The sequence below is a fragment of the Hippocampus comes genome, unplaced genomic scaffold (genome assembly GCF_001891065.2).
Source record: "Hippocampus comes isolate QL1 unplaced genomic scaffold, H_comes_QL1_v1.1 scaffold261, whole genome shotgun sequence".
Taxonomy (NCBI): domain Eukaryota; kingdom Metazoa; phylum Chordata; class Actinopteri; order Syngnathiformes; family Syngnathidae; genus Hippocampus; species Hippocampus comes.
In genome coordinates, this window is record NW_017805824.1 from 6,898,801 (window position 1) to 6,915,786 (window position 16,986).

At 41.1% G+C, this 16,986-nt stretch overlaps 1 protein-coding gene across 4 annotated transcripts; it reads left to right on the top strand.

Annotated features, from left to right (window-relative positions):
• The first annotated feature begins 124 nt into the window (after positions 1-124).
• LOC109526019 (cytoplasmic polyadenylation element-binding protein 1) lies at positions 125-16,200 on the top strand. 4 transcript variants are annotated; one of them, XM_019887013.1, is made up of 12 exons: positions 125-233; positions 443-614; positions 3,440-3,652; positions 5,623-5,852; positions 7,130-7,382; positions 7,445-7,558; positions 9,253-9,357; positions 12,588-12,724; positions 13,483-13,681; positions 14,550-14,644; positions 14,728-14,808; positions 14,911-16,200. In XM_019887013.1, exons 1-12 carry the CDS (start codon positions 219-221, stop codon positions 15,019-15,021), a joined length of 1,725 nt encoding a protein of 574 aa, XP_019742572.1. In that variant the 5' UTR covers positions 125-218; the 3' UTR covers positions 15,022-16,200. The 4 variants fall into 4 exon arrangements, with proteins under 4 accessions (XP_019742572.1, XP_019742573.1, XP_019742574.1 ...); XM_019887014.1 differs by having other exon boundaries at positions 9,253-9,342; XM_019887015.1 differs by having other exon boundaries at positions 443-593.
• Positions 16,201-16,986: the final 786 nt, after the last annotated feature.

Genomic DNA, 16,986 nt, shown 5'->3' on the forward strand with positions numbered 1-16,986 from the left:
CCGCAGTTTTGATGTATACACATGATTTGATTAGCCCGGCGTCGCATTTGAATGCGATCACGTGACCAGACGGAGGCCAATGAGGCTCAAGGCTCAATCATTACCCGCGCACGTTCGCCATATTGCCACTAATTAGCAGGTCGCCCTCTTCATAAACATGCCATTTTGTTACGCGCTTTCGTTGTTGGCGATTCTTATTGAGTAGCTCATTCTACACGATGGCTTTTTCTTTGGTGAGTGTTTGAAATTGGACGTGTCTGCCCAATGTCTTCAAAACGTAATTATGGGGGCTTTGGTGTTACCAAAACCATTGTCTTCTAGCAGAACGTGTCATTGAGTGTTCTATTAGTGTTCGAAAGCGGCGTGTTTGAGCGCCAAGCCATAACGGGTGCTCTTTTTGAACTCGAACATGGACTAAATGAATCGCTTGTGTTCGACACAGAGAAACGACACCCGTAGGCCTGCCAGTCCCGACTCAGACTCTGCTGCCTTGTCGACGTGTAGCAACGCGGACATCTTCCGCCGGATGAACACCATGCTGGGCAACGCTCTGGATCTGACCGGCGTGTGCACCACTCCCAACAACACCAAGGGCAAGGCTGACTTGCTGTGTGGTAACGTCTCCTCTACAGTCACAACGACTCACGTAGTGCGGCCATTTCATTGTAAAGCCCGCTCGAGGTTTGACTGTGACGGTTGAAACGCTTCCATAATGCATCTTTTCCACTTTTGAATTGGTCGCACTCAGGCGTATTTGTATTACTCTACAAGGAAAAATAGACCTTTTTACTAAGCGTACTTACATTTTGACTGTCTCAGCCAATGAAAAGTACATGCAACACATTTGGGAATTCAATGATTTTTGTCCATGCCTAGGAGAAACACAATCAAACTTTAATTTGTCTCGCACTCTAGCAGAGGTGGGTGCAGTACTCCAGGTGAGAGTAGTGTAACATTTTGAATAATGGGCCTCAAGTAAAACAAGTACCGGTAGTTCTCCAAATTACCACCTGTAAGGGTAAATAAGTATTGAGTGAAAACTACTTAAGAAAGTACTGATTGAGCGGTTAGCAATCATCAAATGACTAACTTAAATAATAAAATCTTAAGTACATAATAATGGAGTATATTTTTGCATTTTTCATAAGGTTCAAAGGAGGAGGATTTCTCTTTGGATACTATTAGCTCTGTGTATGTACTCCTTAAGATTGTTGACAAGCTATCAGTGAGGCTACAGGGGATTTATTTATCAAAGTAGTTCTCACCACACCAGGTTAGTGGAGTATTTTGTGACGTAGACATTTTCAACAATTTATGCATAGTGTCCAACTTAAGAAATGGTTGCCTTATTGACCAAAATGACCGAAGAAGCCTTCTCTATTATTGATAGTGCTGTCGAGATTAAAAAAATTGATTAATAATGATCTGTAAGTAATTGCTGAAATCTATTTTAATCTCCTCTAAAAATTGCTGAGAAAACCCCTATTTTCATTTTTAATTCATTACATTATTGAGGCAGATCAAAAGATTGACATCACAAAAAAGTGGGATAAAGTCTTTGTTTTTAAACAGACTAGTCATTTACTTTCTGCTGTATTTGAAACTAGTCCCAAATCCTATCTGCAAACTTTAGTTTCGACCACCAGGAGAATATCACTTTTTGTTTTTGTAAATCTCCAAATAATTACAAAATGAAAATAAAATAGAACATCGGGTCCATAAAAAGTGCTTCAGTTAACATGTCAAAAGCGGTAAGAACACTTTTCTGAGCAGTAAGTGCTGAACACTGAACTTGCTTCAGATAATAAAAAAATAAATCGGACCCTTAAATCACAGTGCTGTAAGTTAGGAATTCAGAAATAGCACTGTTCATCATTACAAAAGAAAGTACTGAAATAAACAATCACTTCGGGCAGGCTACCGAGGACACAGCAGCTGTGCTGACTTCATGCCTTGTACATGGGGTGTTCTCGAGTTTAGTTTGGCGAGTAGCTTTGCTATGGCTCGCTATATTGCAAACGGTTTTGGTGCTAAAGTTGGCTGTGGCTGCATTTGCGACTGGGTGCTTTGCATTGATGTGGTAGGCTAAACTTAAGCTGCTTCCAGGTCTTAAATGGTTAATCGTTCCATCTCTAGTATCCATTCGTTGCCATTCACCCAAAAAAATTAATCGCTTCCTGTGAATCTAAAGAGCCTTGAGTAAAGTGTGGTGTGATCATTTCAGTATTCCCGCGTTTTGATATTTTGGTCTTCTAAGAGATTGTGTGCCGTAAATACCTTGACCCAGAGGTAGGGGAAGCGCAAGGTTTGTGTAGATTATATTGATAGCATTTATTAGAATTGATTGGCGATTAAAGGTAGTGGTTAGTCGGGTCTGTGTTCGGCGCAAGTTAGAATGTCCAATCATGATAACCTTTGTTTTGAATTTTGTTTTAAATCAGTGAAAGCATGTCGCATCTTGGCTAACAGTTAAGCTTCTGGTGCTCTTGGCATTACTGAATGAGTGAATAGCTGATTCATGCTGCATTGCAGCACTTTTTTTGCGCTACCAAATGTAAGATTTGCCAAGGGTTTTTTTTTTTGAGAGGACAATTTGGAGCTCTTCCTGGAATTCATAATTTCAACGCATATTTTGCTTTTGAGACAATCTGTTAATAACGTTGCATTATGTAATTTGAGCATCTATAAACTATTACACGCCAGAAAACAAAAGTATAGTCACTCCAGAGCCAAACCCGAGCTTGGCAGTTGCTGAATCAGGGCTGTAGCTGGTGTTTGGATTCTCTCCAGGGAGAGAAAAGGGAGGAGCTGTTGCACATTGCTCTGCTTTTTTTTCAAACATCTGATCAGTCAGCTGCTTTCTTGCTTCGAGGCTCTGTTGCCTGCTTTTTTTTCACTGTGAAAAAACAATAGCAGAATATACAAACAGTTGTCTGACTTCGAACTTCTCTGCTTTTTGAGCAGCATTCGACCCTGAATACTTTTTAAGCTTGCTGAGTCATGATGCCTGCGTGCTCGAGCTGCCTCCCCCCCTCTCACTGCCTTGATCAGCTGGCTCAGGAAACGGGCTAGAGAGTCAGCGGTAGCCGCAGTAACGTCGGTGGTCCTCTGCCGCCTAATACCTCTTATCACCAGAGAAGAGGGTCCCGACTAGCCTGTAGCTCCAGCTGGCTTTTTTTTTTTAGGGGGGGGGAGCAGGGAGGTGGGGGAAGTCGATGTCATTACTATGGCAGTGTGAGTGCATCAGCAGCTATGTCACATGCTGCTAGGTGGGTCAGCCATGCAGATGGAGGTGCATGGCAGAGGCAGCAGGTTAGCTCCCCCGTCATCCAGGGTAGGGCTGAAAACGGACGTTGCTCTCTGCTGTAGCTGTGAGAGGATTCTGGCTGTCTTAACACTCTTCCTTCTCTTCCTCTTACCTGAATTTCAACCTGTAAAGAGTCTGACCTGGCTGCGGTGGGCAGCAGGAGGATGCTCTTCGCCAACTGTGATGGCATGCCCGAAATGCAGCCATCACGTGTCCCGCCGAGTGTGGCAGACTTGGGTCTGGGCCTGCAATCTCTCCGTTTGTCTGGTTGGGACAGACCTTGGAGCAGCCAGGAGACTGAGTCACTCTCCTCTCCCTCCCAGGTTCAGACCAGCTCACCCTCAAGTAAGTGCTGTCCAAGCTTTGTTTCCCCAGATGGTGGCCTCCCAGCCAAACCTCAAAAATGCAAGAGTCGATTTGGTGTCGTACTTGTCTAAAATGTAATGGGAAGAGCAGAGTGTCACTAAAAACTGCAGCATCACAGAATGATCTGGCACTTTTGCTTTGCTTCGTCTGTCAACAATCAATGCAGTGAAGCCTCATATACGCCAACCGTGGTCGTTACAACATACAACTGGAATACCCCTTTAGGCTACGCCCAATTTTAGTGGGTTTATAGCCGAATTTAATACATTAGTTTGAACCATGGGGCGGAACATTAGAAGTCTTGGCGCTGCAAGTGACTCATTCTGACTTGATTGTAGTGCTGAAATGGCATCACTGCTTGTTGGCCCAGTTTTAACCTTGATACATAGTTATGTCGGAACAACAAAATGGGTGAGATCTTTGAATATGGCTTGCAGCTCAATATTTACCCCTCTCGTCATGGAGCTAGCAATGCAATTAGAAACATGACTGCGATATGAACAAATCCATTGTTGGTTAAACTTGAAAACGGGGTTCACATGGGTGAAATTCTTGATACTTGAATTTGGATTACCGTATTTTCCGCACTATAGGGCGTACCAAAAAGTCTTCAATTTTCTTAAAAGCTCACCGTGTGCCTTAAGATCTGGTGCACCTTGTGTATGGTCATTACAATAATACGTCGACCCCAAGATGGCTCCTTGCTGGAGACATGCTTACAATGTTATAACTTGCTGTTGGTTCAGTGAACTGTGTCGCTGCTTTATTAAATACGTTTTTGTTGCAGCTCCGAAAAGAGAGCTGTGGTGTTGAAAAAAAAATGCACACTTTAATGGTTTTCACAGTCTCAACAAATACAGGTACGTCTTTGTCTCCATGCCTTCTCTTCAAAGTACAAAGTGCTGTACATGGAGCAACTAACATATATCTATATATAGATAGATAGATAGATAGATGGAGAGAGAGAGAAAATACACACAATAAAGCAATAATCAGTAACAAAGATGGTAGTAGGCACCAAAAAGTAAAACTAAGATCAAATTTACTGACATCTGATCGTTCTGGTGCAGTACGGGGCTATAGAATTTATTTTGGGATTTTGTGTTTTGATGCATTAATGTATTTTCAATTTTCGTAGTTTCATTTAAGTAATCGTTAATTTACGTTTTTTGGAGGCGGTCATGAACGCCTCTCGAGTCAAACGGAAGAAGAGAAGGCTCGGAGATGGACAAAGACGTACCTGTAGCTCCATCTAGTGGATACATTGTAGATTGCGCCTTATAGTCCAGTGCGTGCAATATTTGAAAAATTTTTAAATATAGGCCATTGAAGGTGCTCCTCATAATCCAGTGCGCCTTGTAGTGCGGAAAATACAGTACGCACTTTAAACTTGAACTTTATTCACAAATAGCAATGGTAAATGGCAGACCTGGTCAAAGTACTGCCCGGGGACCACAAAATTAAAGTTAATAATTTTTGAAGTGTAAGATTACTGATAACTTTGCTTAAAATTTGTGTTTCTTTAAATCAAAGCAATTCATACATATATACATATGTCATTTATTGACATGGGACAATATGCTTTTTTCCCCTAAATTTCTCATGTGGGCCACTTTGCAAATTGCCCTCCCGTGGTATATACAGTAATATTGTTGGTGGGGAAATTAATGATCCTTTCTATTTGAAAACTGTTGTTTTTTTACAATTGCCTTAGTAGTACGAGGGAATGATATGCAAATGTCTGCTCTTTCGCCATGAGAGCAGCATGCCTCATTTGTTTTTTTTTTTGTTTTTTTTTTTTTTGGGAGTCTGTTAGAAATCTAGTTCTATTCAGTCTGCCACTTGTTTCTAAACATGCGTTGTAAAATGATGCAGCCACTTCCCAAACTGCATTGATGCAAATTTCAGACCTCAGTGTACCTGCTAAAAATATCTATGTACTTTTCCAGTGCTGAGCATCCTGAACAGTCCCTTGAGCAACATCCTTGGAAAGCCAGCGGCCTACCTGCCCTCAGAGTCCATGAGCATGACCGCTGACTTCCTGGAGAAGTTCCCTGGCATGGCTCGCATGGCTAACCGTTTGGACTCCAGCTATTTTTTGGACTCGCGTTCTAGCAGCCCTGAAGACTCTGAGACAAGTGGCTTCAGCTCTGGTTCTGATCACCTCTGTGATGTCCTGGTATGTGGAGCCACACGTATCTACATAAAAGTTGGGCCCGGTCCACACTTGTTCAAGGGGCAGGGGTTGTTTTGTGTTTGGTTTTTTTGTGCAGAGATGAAAGTCCTCCGGATTTTCCCGGAATTCCGGGTTTTTCAAAATTTCTTGAAAATTTCTCCGGCGAATTGAGGAAAATTTGCATAAAATTAATTCGGATATTAGTTGACAACATTGAACGAAGACGCGTTTGAGTTCGTTGTATTGCTTTCACGAGCGTAGCCATATTGAGGCACTTACCCAATGGGAAACCACGATAACTAATTTGGGGTTCTGTAAACGTTCATCATGGGAACCCATTTTTCTATTTTGACTGATATTGATCATCAAGAATTCTGAAACTCAAAAGTATAATGTTTCATGGGTAAATGTTTGAAAACTATGCATTAAGACTGAACATTACATCAGCAGCTGTGTACTCCAGGTTTATTCCAAAAAATAAATGGATCAAAAACTGGTGTACTTATGTGGCATCATCAGAGTATTTTTTCCAATCTCACACTGCAAAGATTAATTGACTGGTAATCATTAATACAGGTAAGTGTTGATGTGGCTTGACATCCTCTTCCCAAGACGATGCACTTGTAATTCTCTGAGTACTACTATTATTACCACTCCCACTAATACTACATTAATTAATTTAATACCTTCAACTTCAAAATAATAATAAAAAATAATTAAATCAACCATGATTGATGACGTGTGTTAAATTCTTTCGTCAAATTAATCGTAGATTACACATGCATCGTCTTGGGAAGAGGATGTCAAGCCGCATGCGATATATATATATATATATATATTATTCCGGAATTTTCAGAAAAGTCCACTTTCATCTCTGTTTGTGGTATATATTGTGTATAAAGGGATATTTTACTTAATGTATGTACACATCTTGTGTTCTGTTTAATGTTAAATGTTCTCAAAAGCGCTTTGTTTCTGTTACAGCTATTGTGAAAATGCTAGAAATGTATTTAATTTTTAAGGCAACCTAATTTAAGTTTGGGTTAAGAAGCAAATCTTCAAATATAGAAGACAATATAAAATTAATCAGTTAATTTTACTTTTGAAAAATCAACACAAATGAGTCAGGGGGGGTATTCATTTTATGACAAAAGGGTTCAGGGCTACATGACAAGGTTGGAAACTACTGGACAAAAAAATGACGTTGGGTTCAACATTCAAGAACTTGTAACTAGTATTCATTTAAATGAAAGGTACGTTTATAATCCCTTTTCCTTCAGTCTTCTCTGCGGATTTCACCTCCCCTGCCTTACGCATCAAACATTCAAAAGGATCTGCTGCGACTGGGCTCCCGCCTAGACCCCCCGGACACCAGCTCTCCTCTCTCCCCGCCATCCAGCGCCAGCCCGGCCTCGTCTGCTCTTTCTCGCCGCTGGCGCACTGGCTCTCCATGGCCTGGTGTGGACATGTTGGACCAATCGGATGAAGCGTTCAGCATTGAGAGAGAAGCACGCCTGCATAGACAGGCTGCGGGTAAGTGTATGAAAAACAGGTTGTGCAAACTCTGAATTGCAACGACCTCTCTTTCCTCAAAGCTGTGAATGAAGCAACCTTCACCTGGAGTGGTCAGCTGCCTCCCAGAAACAACAAGGATCCTCTCTACTCCTGCAAGGTCTTTCTTGGTGGTGTGCCCTGGGACATCACAGAAGGTGAATGTTAGCATGCATGGACTGTTACAATAATAATAATATTACATTTCATTTATAAGCGCCTTTCAAAACACGCAAGCGCACTTTACAACCAAAACAGGAACAATAAAACCACAGATAAAATTATAAATAATAAACGGAGAGATGAATTTAAACTGAATATGAGTTGTTCACTTGGGCATGAGGGCTCGGGGGTGGGGGTGGGGCTTTACGATTCCCAGCACAGTGTGTGGCCACTTCAGTGTTTACCGCACGGACACTTGTTGCTGACAGACATGCTCGGTCATCAGGGGCTTCCATGGAGAATACATAAAAAGGATACCCAAGGTTTGGGGTCGCTTTAAACCTTATGGAAAAAAATAGGTTTATGTAATGACTGTGGAGCATGAAGACGGAAACGCTTAAAAATAAAAATTAGCTAATTTAATCTCACCCTATTGCAAGTTAGAATGCACTCTTTGCTATTTGGGGACTACACACTGTACTGTGGGTCATTTGGCAAATGACGCTTGTGAGTTTCTGTTAAAGTGCAGCTCATGGTTTGGTGCTTTGTAAATAAACTAGCCCTGAACAAGCTTAACCCTTGTTACAGCACCATCCCTACTTTATGGGAGCAAATCATCTTCCACTACATGGTTGTCTGGCTAAACATGTCTCTGCATGGTTAAAGGAACTCGGACTGTCATAGCGTTTGCTCTATAATTGGCAGATTCCCCCCCACAAAATGATTGCCAGTTTAGTACATTTTATAAGTTTTGATGTAATTTTCAGGGAAAATGGAATAAAGGAAGCAAAGTTTTCTGAAACGGTAAGAGAATGCGGTTGGAAAAGTCCATCTTCCCGAAGACCCACGGCCCAGCAACATTCAAACAGCAGATGTCGCAATAAGCTTTGACATCTGACGAGAACTGATAGTCTTAAGACGGAGCAGCCATGTATAATTGCTAAACTAGCATGTCATCGTTAAATAATGGAATTAAGTGCTTGGGTGACTAAAATTTTCAGAGGTCTCACTAGAGCCACGCTAAAGCGGAGCATATCAGTCTTTGAAATGCAACATAGTCGGCAATTAGTGGAGAGAAGGAAGTACAAAATGCTACACACACAGCTAAACAGGACATGTTGGGGCATCATGTAAGTCAACCTGGAGGACCGGCCTAGAGGGTTAATTATATATGAGGATAAAATATTCAGAAAATTGATGCATACATAGTGAATGTATTGAATGCATATATTAATGTGAAATGTTTTCACAATACAGTTATGAGTTTTGATTTTGACTTTTGAAATCTGCAAAATGTTTTCATGAAAGTAAAGATCACCTTTTATTTGTACAAGAAATGGCAGCTGCATTTATCATTTGATAGTCTGTTTCATGTCACTTCAAAATACAGTGAGAATAGGTAAGCAATCAAGGTTTTTTGGGGGGGGAGGGGGGGAATATATTGTCGTGTGGTCCCCACCGTATCACCTAGCACTAATTCAGAGTGGACATTTTAGAAGTCAAACATTTTAATTGCACAACTCTGTAGTTTCTGCTCATGAAGTAGTAATTTGTTGAATTCATGGAAAGTAGTTGTAATAGGCTATTGATTGATAACATGATCAATTGTCCCCCACAGTTTGAAACTTATGACTGATCTTAATTCTAAGGAATTTGCCACGTGTATACTTAAATTATCCACTTGTTTCAGCTGGACTCATCAACACCTTCAGTGGCTACGGCCCTCTGACTGTGGAGTGGCCTGGTAAGGATGGAAAGCACCCTCGCTGTCCTCCCAAAGGTAATGTGGCCAAAGGTAATGACAAGTGGGTAGGCCAATTTTTTTTCTCCCCATCATTGGCTTTAGGGTGGCACAGTGGTGGACACATTGGCATGCTCGTGAGTTGAGTAAGTGGAGCAGATCTAGATGCAAAGTGTTTAACACGACAAAAAAAAAACAATTCTCCTGGCAAGTTCATTTGGTTAGAGGGAAAGTACTGACATTCTGTACTTGAGTAGAAGTGCAATTGTATAAAAATACACATCTTTATACAGCGCTCTCACACCAGCTGCATCTGTCAAAGTGCTTTATGGAACAGTTAACAGAACACATGGCATGAAACAGTCATCCAAGCCTAACAGCGATTAGTAGTACTCATTCAAATAAGTAAAATGAAGGTAATTTTTGGAATGCTATAGCCCTGCTAGCCGCGCAATGCAAATTGTATGTAGACACTGACGAGAGAGCACTGTCCAGCATACGTTCCTATGTAGTGTCTTGGAGTTTGGCGATGAGTAATGTAAGCTACAATTTGCTTTGTTGATTCTCTTGTTACGTTGACTACAGATATAAATAGAAGACTAGTTATGCCAGCAGCACACTTTAGCAGGTGGCTAACGGACATGTCGAAGTGGCAGCCCATGTTGGGCAGGTTGACGTTCCCATTAAGTTGGAACATACTCATTTCGTAACCAATGAAAACCATGCGCTATAAATTTAACTTAATACAAGGCTTTTTAAAAAATAAACCTGTGAAAGGTTACTGCAAGTTCCCTTGTTGTACAAAGCACAATGTCCTGGCATCCATGGGCTGTGTTTTTATTATATATTTAAAAAAAAAAAAAAACACAAAATCCGCTGGATTGCCTTTGACACTCTTTGCTGAGCATTTCCGTCAGCATGGAGTATGACATCTACCGATTCGTGGGTTGGTAGCCCTGCATGCTTCAAAGTTTTACTGTCCAATTGCATGTAATTTCATAGCCTGACATGGAGCCAATGACAAGCTAGGTTATAGGTGACTGGGTGGAATGTTTCATGTGATTGGTGTCGCCAGGAAATGGCGAGGGCAGCTCTTTCTTCTCAGTCTAATGTATTTTAATCTTTGTCATGCATTAAAAATGTAATGACCCTATTTAAAAATTTATCAAATCCAGATATTGGTCTTAAAATGTAACATGTAATAGTAAAAAAATTCTGAGATACTCAGTAAGGTATTGTAAAACTACTCAAGTACAGTAGTGAAGCATTTATATTTCATTACTTCCATCTCTATTATACAGTAACACTGGTGTTCTAGCTAATCATTTAATTGGTTGAATGGGGTTTATGGTGTCTGTCTGTCCCACATGGCACAATGAACCTGTAACTGTTAATGTCACATGAACTAAGTTTCCACAATTGTTGCACACGTTTTCTTGAATTGTAATGTTTTCCTACCAAGTTCTAAATCAAGGCTGTCAAACTCATTTTTGCCACTTTGTAGTTTCCCTAGGGAGGCCGTTATGAGTGAAACCATCCGGTTTAATCAACCTTATTACGTGCATTACACAATTGATGGGCAACTAGTTTTGAAATCTGAAGTAAAGCCTAGTAGTTCTTAACTGGTCTTGTCACTTATCAATTTTGTAGAAACGGCTAGAGCCCGACATTGTAATTAATCCATTGGTTTTAGAAATGGCTCATATTAAAGCTGAAAGTCTTCCAAATTATTTATTAAAATTTGCTTCACTGAACAAAATGATTTTAATCGATGCAAAAAGGTCAGATTTTGTCAAGACACGTCCCCCCTTACGACAGTGATGTGGAAAATATGTTGCATAATATCAGGATTAAGTAGTGGGGCTGTGAGATCCATATTTAATATCTTGTATGACTTCCATGAGCTTGGAAGGCTGCATTGATTCATACAAGTGATTGAAGTCATCATTAGGAATGGCAAAGAAAGCAGTCTTTCATGCCGCCGGAGTTCAAGATTCTTTGGTGTCAGCTTCCATACTTCCTCTATCATTCTACCCCAGACATGCGCAATGATAATGTCTGGTGACTGGGCTTAGTGGGCTGCTCGGTCCTGGAGCACCTTGATTTTTGCCTTGAGAATCTTTGATTTGAGATATGTATGTGATGCATACCATTTTGCTTCAAAATGTGACCGCTTTTTATAGGTGGGACTGTAAAAACAATACTTCTTGATATTTTCGGCTGATGACATTTCTTTCCACCCTGCAAGTCTATTGCACCCCCCATAATACTGAATGTGATCAATTTTTTTTTTTTTCCCGGCCACCACCCTGGCCCCCCCCCCCCTCCTTTTTGGGGGTGGAGTGGGGAATCCATGTGGACTCCAGTAGGAGTCATGTGATATTTGCGGAGGCTGTGAAATAATTCTATTGAAGATTAATATGAGAAATCAATTTGCCTCGAGTATCCATCATTGGTGGGCTGTGGGCCTTGGCAAATGCCACCCATTTTGAGGCAGAACTCTACAAACTATTCTGATTGACTTGGGACCTGAGGTGACCAGGCCTGGTCACCTCAGGTCCCAAAATACAATTCGCCAGCTGTGAATATTGGAATGTGCTTTGGCAATTTTGTTTGGCCCCAAAACACTATTTCAAAATAGCAGTTTCTTTAAATGGAACTATGTGAGTCAACTTTTACCCAAGTGACAAGACTTTTGTCAGGGGCTGTAGTCTGGTCAACTGTTGTTCAAGTTACTGTAAAACTAAAAGCTATGATGGACAGTCCCTCCCACCCGCTCTAGCCCGCCCTGACAGCACTGCAAGGAGATAGCGCCGCTCATTCCTACAGACTACTGTCAGGCTGCTGAATAAACATATGTGAAAACCTGTAACCATTGTAAATAGCACAGCCACCTTATGCTGTTTTCTATGCTATTGCTAATTTATTATATTCTGCAAATATATTGCTTATGCTATATATTGCACTTACAATGAACTGTTTTCTTTTCTGAAACATTTATTTTTTTCCCCACCAATTTTGCTGCTGTAGACTGCAAATTTTCCCAGTGTGGGACAAATAAAGGTTATCTTATAAGGTAACCCTTGCAATCTCGTTATGCCAATTTGAAATTTTGGTTCAGATTCAGCACCCACCATGGAAGTTGACATGCTTGATTTGCTCTTGCGCTCCAGTTATGTGGGGCTGATCTTGACCCTCTTGCCTCGAGTTTGACGCGAGTGTTCTGTGGTTCCCACCCCTCTTTCCCATTTATCTCGGACTAAAGGTTTGCTGTTCTTTTGCAGGCTACGTCTACCTGGTGTTTGAGAATGAGAAATCGGTGCGGGCTTTACTCCATGCCTGCTCTCAGGACCCGTTTCACCCAGAAGATAACAGGGAGTACTACTTCAAAATGTCCAGTCGCCGAATGCGTTGCAAGGATGTGAGTAGAAACTCATTCATGACTTTTGTCTGAGAATAAAATGAATATTTCAATAAAATAGGCGTCCACTTTGTGGTGACAGCCTTTCCCCAAAAAAACTGATTTTTTTGGGAGGTTTTTCTTGCATTAAGTTGGTTTGCTCCTGTTTGCTTTTTTTGCAATCTGACTTTCAAAATAAAAGCACTGTACTTTACATTTCACTTTGACTTCCTGGTCACTGAGGTATAGTCAGTGGGAGCGCTGCATGTGTAACCCGGTCATACTTTGCCCACGTCTGGCCAAAACGGTGTGCAGTAGAAGTAATATATCAATATTCATGGGTCTGATAACAACAGGGGAAGGGTTCGTGTGGCAGGGCGTTCTGGTCTGAGTAGACTTCAGACTTGTCTAAGGGGAAATGGCAGTCATGTCTGATCCGTTGTGATTCACCTAATAAATGCTTGAAAAGAAAATATCTACACTCGTATCCAGATTTGTACCAAAATTTAGGCCATTTTCATCAAAACTCCAATGCCACACTACATGTAATGTAGTTGACTGCTGCTTTAAGGTAAACGACTACGATGAATGTTTAGTCATAGCAATAAATTGGGTCACCAAGCTCTTGCTAAATGATCATGGTGTTGAGGTTATTTATTTTAAATCATGGATCAGATTTCATTTGATTGTCCAGGCATAACTAATTTGGTGGTTGGTTGATTCCTTGTTTTTAATGTTGCTATTAATACTGCAGCCTTTATAAACCCATGTGACTATAGGTGCAGGTTATTCCCTGGGTCATTTCGGACAGCAACTACGTGCGCTCCCCAGCTCAGCGTTTGGACCCCAGCAAGACGGTGTTTGTGGGTGCACTGCATGGCATGCTCAATGCAGAAGCACTGGCTAGCATCATGAATGATCTGTTTGGAGGAGTCATGTATGCAGGCATTGACACAGACAAACACAAATATCCCATAGGTAAGAACACACAGGCCAGGTTTTCACCCTTGTTTGTTCTTCCTGTCAGCTTCGCTTGATTATGGATTCTCTTTCCTATGACAGTGAAGAGCTTCCATTTTCCTTCTTGATAGAAAAAACAAATTTTGATCTATTGAGCCTCGGTGTGTGAACACTTGATCATTAATTTCCTGTGTACATGGTCATAAAATGTGGTCTAATTCAGTCATATTGTGATTCTTTGGCATGACCCTGAACAATTCATCAGGCATGCCAGGAATCTTGTGGAACTAAAACAGTTTTCTAAAGAGGGTCCAAAATTCTGATCATGCACATATGATCATCAACTGCAGGAAATGTTTGGTTGACCTTATTGCCAAATGGGCGCAGGCCAATTAAATTTTGTTCACCCTTTTCAATAAAAATATGGAAACAGTTGTCAGGTACAGTCAAGCAGACTGTTTGTTCTGGTGATTTTGAAGACTATCAGAGTCCATTTTATGACCATTTAAGCAAATCCAGGGATGTCACAAACTTTCTCATCACATATTAATGCTTTGGAGGTGAACTGCTTGCAAACAACCCCTTGGATTCCATGGTGCTTTAGCCCTGTTTAACACTAACTGCAATTGGCAAAAAGTGGTGCACGCTGTAAAGTGCAAACCAAATGCTCAGCAGCAAATGTGTGCTTTCTTAAGCCTCGTGTTGTCAATATTCTGCTGCCCTATCGTGTTTCTATTTTCCCAACTTGTATTGCTATTATATGGCTATTTGTTTTTTTTTTTATCTGGCCCTACTGTTTGTAGTTAATGAATTCAAACTTAGTCATCTTTTGAGGGTTGAATGCAAAGTGACAAATTGTATTTGAAATTCAACTTAATGTGTGCAGGCTCTGGACGTGTGACTTTTAACAATCAGCGAAGTTACTTGAAGGCAGTGTGCGCAGCATTCGTGGAGATCAAAAGCCCAAAGTTTACAAAGAAGGTACCACAAACAGTTTGCACATTGTGAAACCTGCGGGTAACATCCAAACGTTTTTGTTTTTTTTTGCCCGGCTTTCTCTTCAGGTCCAGATTGACCCTTACCTGGAAGACTCCATGTGTCAAGTTTGCCTCCGCCAAGCCGGCCCTTTCTTCTGCAGAGACCAAGTCAGCATTCCGGCAAAATAAAAACTTTGCTTTAGTACTTTGAGAACCGATATTTAAATTTACCAAATGAAAATGTATTTGTGTTTGTGTGTGCACACGCAGGCCTGCTTCAAGTACTACTGCCGCTCGTGCTGGCACTGGCAGCATTCCATGGACATCCTGAGCAACCACCGGCCTCTCATGCGCAACCAGAAGAACAAGGACTCCAGCTAGGAGGGGCCCGGAGTCAGACTCCCCTTTGGGGCCGGACCGCAGAGCATGAGTCGGCCTGATGGCCGTCGGTGTGTGGGCGAGGCACTCCACCAGGCACTGGGATCACTGTAGGAAATGTTCACTTTTTGCACTTGCTCTATTTTTGCCGTTCACAGTTGGCACTATGCACCGTGACCTTGTTGGGAGAGACAAGGGACCGTTCACTTTTGCAGCATTTTCTCAAACACTTTAGTCAGATGAAGGTTAAGAAGTGGAGGAAAATGCCCCCCAATTTGTTTTTGGTTTACATGTTGCATAGTGAAGAGCAGTAACGCAAGTCTCATTGCCGTTCATTGGCAAACGCCATACAGTGCCTTTAAATTTTTAGTTCCTTCCCCTCAGTTGGCTTTTTTTTTTCCCCCCCTCCTTCCCAGCGCAAGCCAACTGGTGTTTCTTACTTTGGGCGTTGAATGTTGGGCTTCATTTAACCAGTCGCATTTCAGACTTTTACGCAGTTTTTTACTAATTTGTACACACAACGGTTTTAAGTCATGACATGAGAAATTTGAACAGAAATTCTACCTGGTGGCTGTTTTGGAGAACAAACTTTTTATTTTTTTTTCCTCCCCTGAACCTAGGATTTTTTTTTTCTGACCGCTTTTTTTATTTGCCCTGGCAAATTTCAACATGATGGGCACAGTTTGGAATTCCAACTAACTTGCTTTGTTGCAGTTGTATTGTCAAATGTGGGTTCCAGTAGTGATGGATACTTCAACTTGTCGTTTCAAACATACCTTGAGTGAATGTTTCTTTTTTTTGCACTTTTTTAATTTGCACTTAAGGAGAGGTGACAGTGGTTTTAATCACATTAGTACATTGGTAGGAGGATGCGGCTGTGAAAGAGCTGCTTGTCTCCTGTTGAATGTAAGAACTTCCACCTAGTTGATCAAATAGTCCACCCAGACCTTCAGTAGACTCCCCAGCGCACACTTTGTAAACCTAGTCTGCCTTCCTGTTGCGGTTGGATGTGATTGCATTAGCTGTGTGCCAAAGACTGTCGTTCCTCTCGCCATTCAGTTCCTTTCACCCAGCTGCTTTTTACAGTTTGAAAAGTCTACCTCATTGTGGTCTGCCAAGTTTGCTGCTTACAGTTGTGGAGTATGTTCAGATTGGGCACAATAAAGGTGTTTAAGCATTAAACTACACTGTCTGGACTGTTAATGGAAGGCATGCAAATTAGCAAATGCAGCCATCTTGAAATTAAACATTTTTGTTCATAAATCTGCCTATTTTAAATTAAGTACATGGACATTCCAATGGAGAAAGAGACTATCCTACCTAATGTTCTTAGGAAGACTAATTTGGCTGTTATGAAGACCCTACTGAGTTCTTCACAGCGAAAAATGCGATAGAGGTGGTTAAAAATGCCTTACTATACATGGTCAATTTTTTGGTTAAAAACGCGTTGCGTATAAATGGTAGTTTTTTTTTTTTGGGTCAAAAATGCCTTAATATACATGGTCCTTTTTTCGGCCAAAAACGCCTTACGAGGCATGCTCGTTATTTTTGGCAAAAAACCTTACTATCTTTACATGGTGGTTTTTTGGGGCTCAAAAGGCCTTACTATACATGGTCGTTTTTTTTTTTCTTCGGTTTAAAATGCCTTACTATACATGGTCAATTTTTCGGGTTAAAAATGGCTGACTATACATGGTCATTTTTTTCGTTTCAAAACGCCTTACTATAAGTGGTTGTTTTTTTTTCGGAAAGAAACATCTTACAATAGGTCGTTTTTTGGGGCTAAAAATGCCTTACAATACATGGTGATTAGAGAAAGCCTTAATATATATGCAAACAAAGGGCGAGACCAGGATTCCCACTGTTAAGCTGATGCCAAAACCAGTGGACCACGGTGGCGCTGTTATACCAAGCTCATAAGTCAAAACCCAAAAAGGCCTTTACATACCCGGTCGTTCAAAAAAAGGC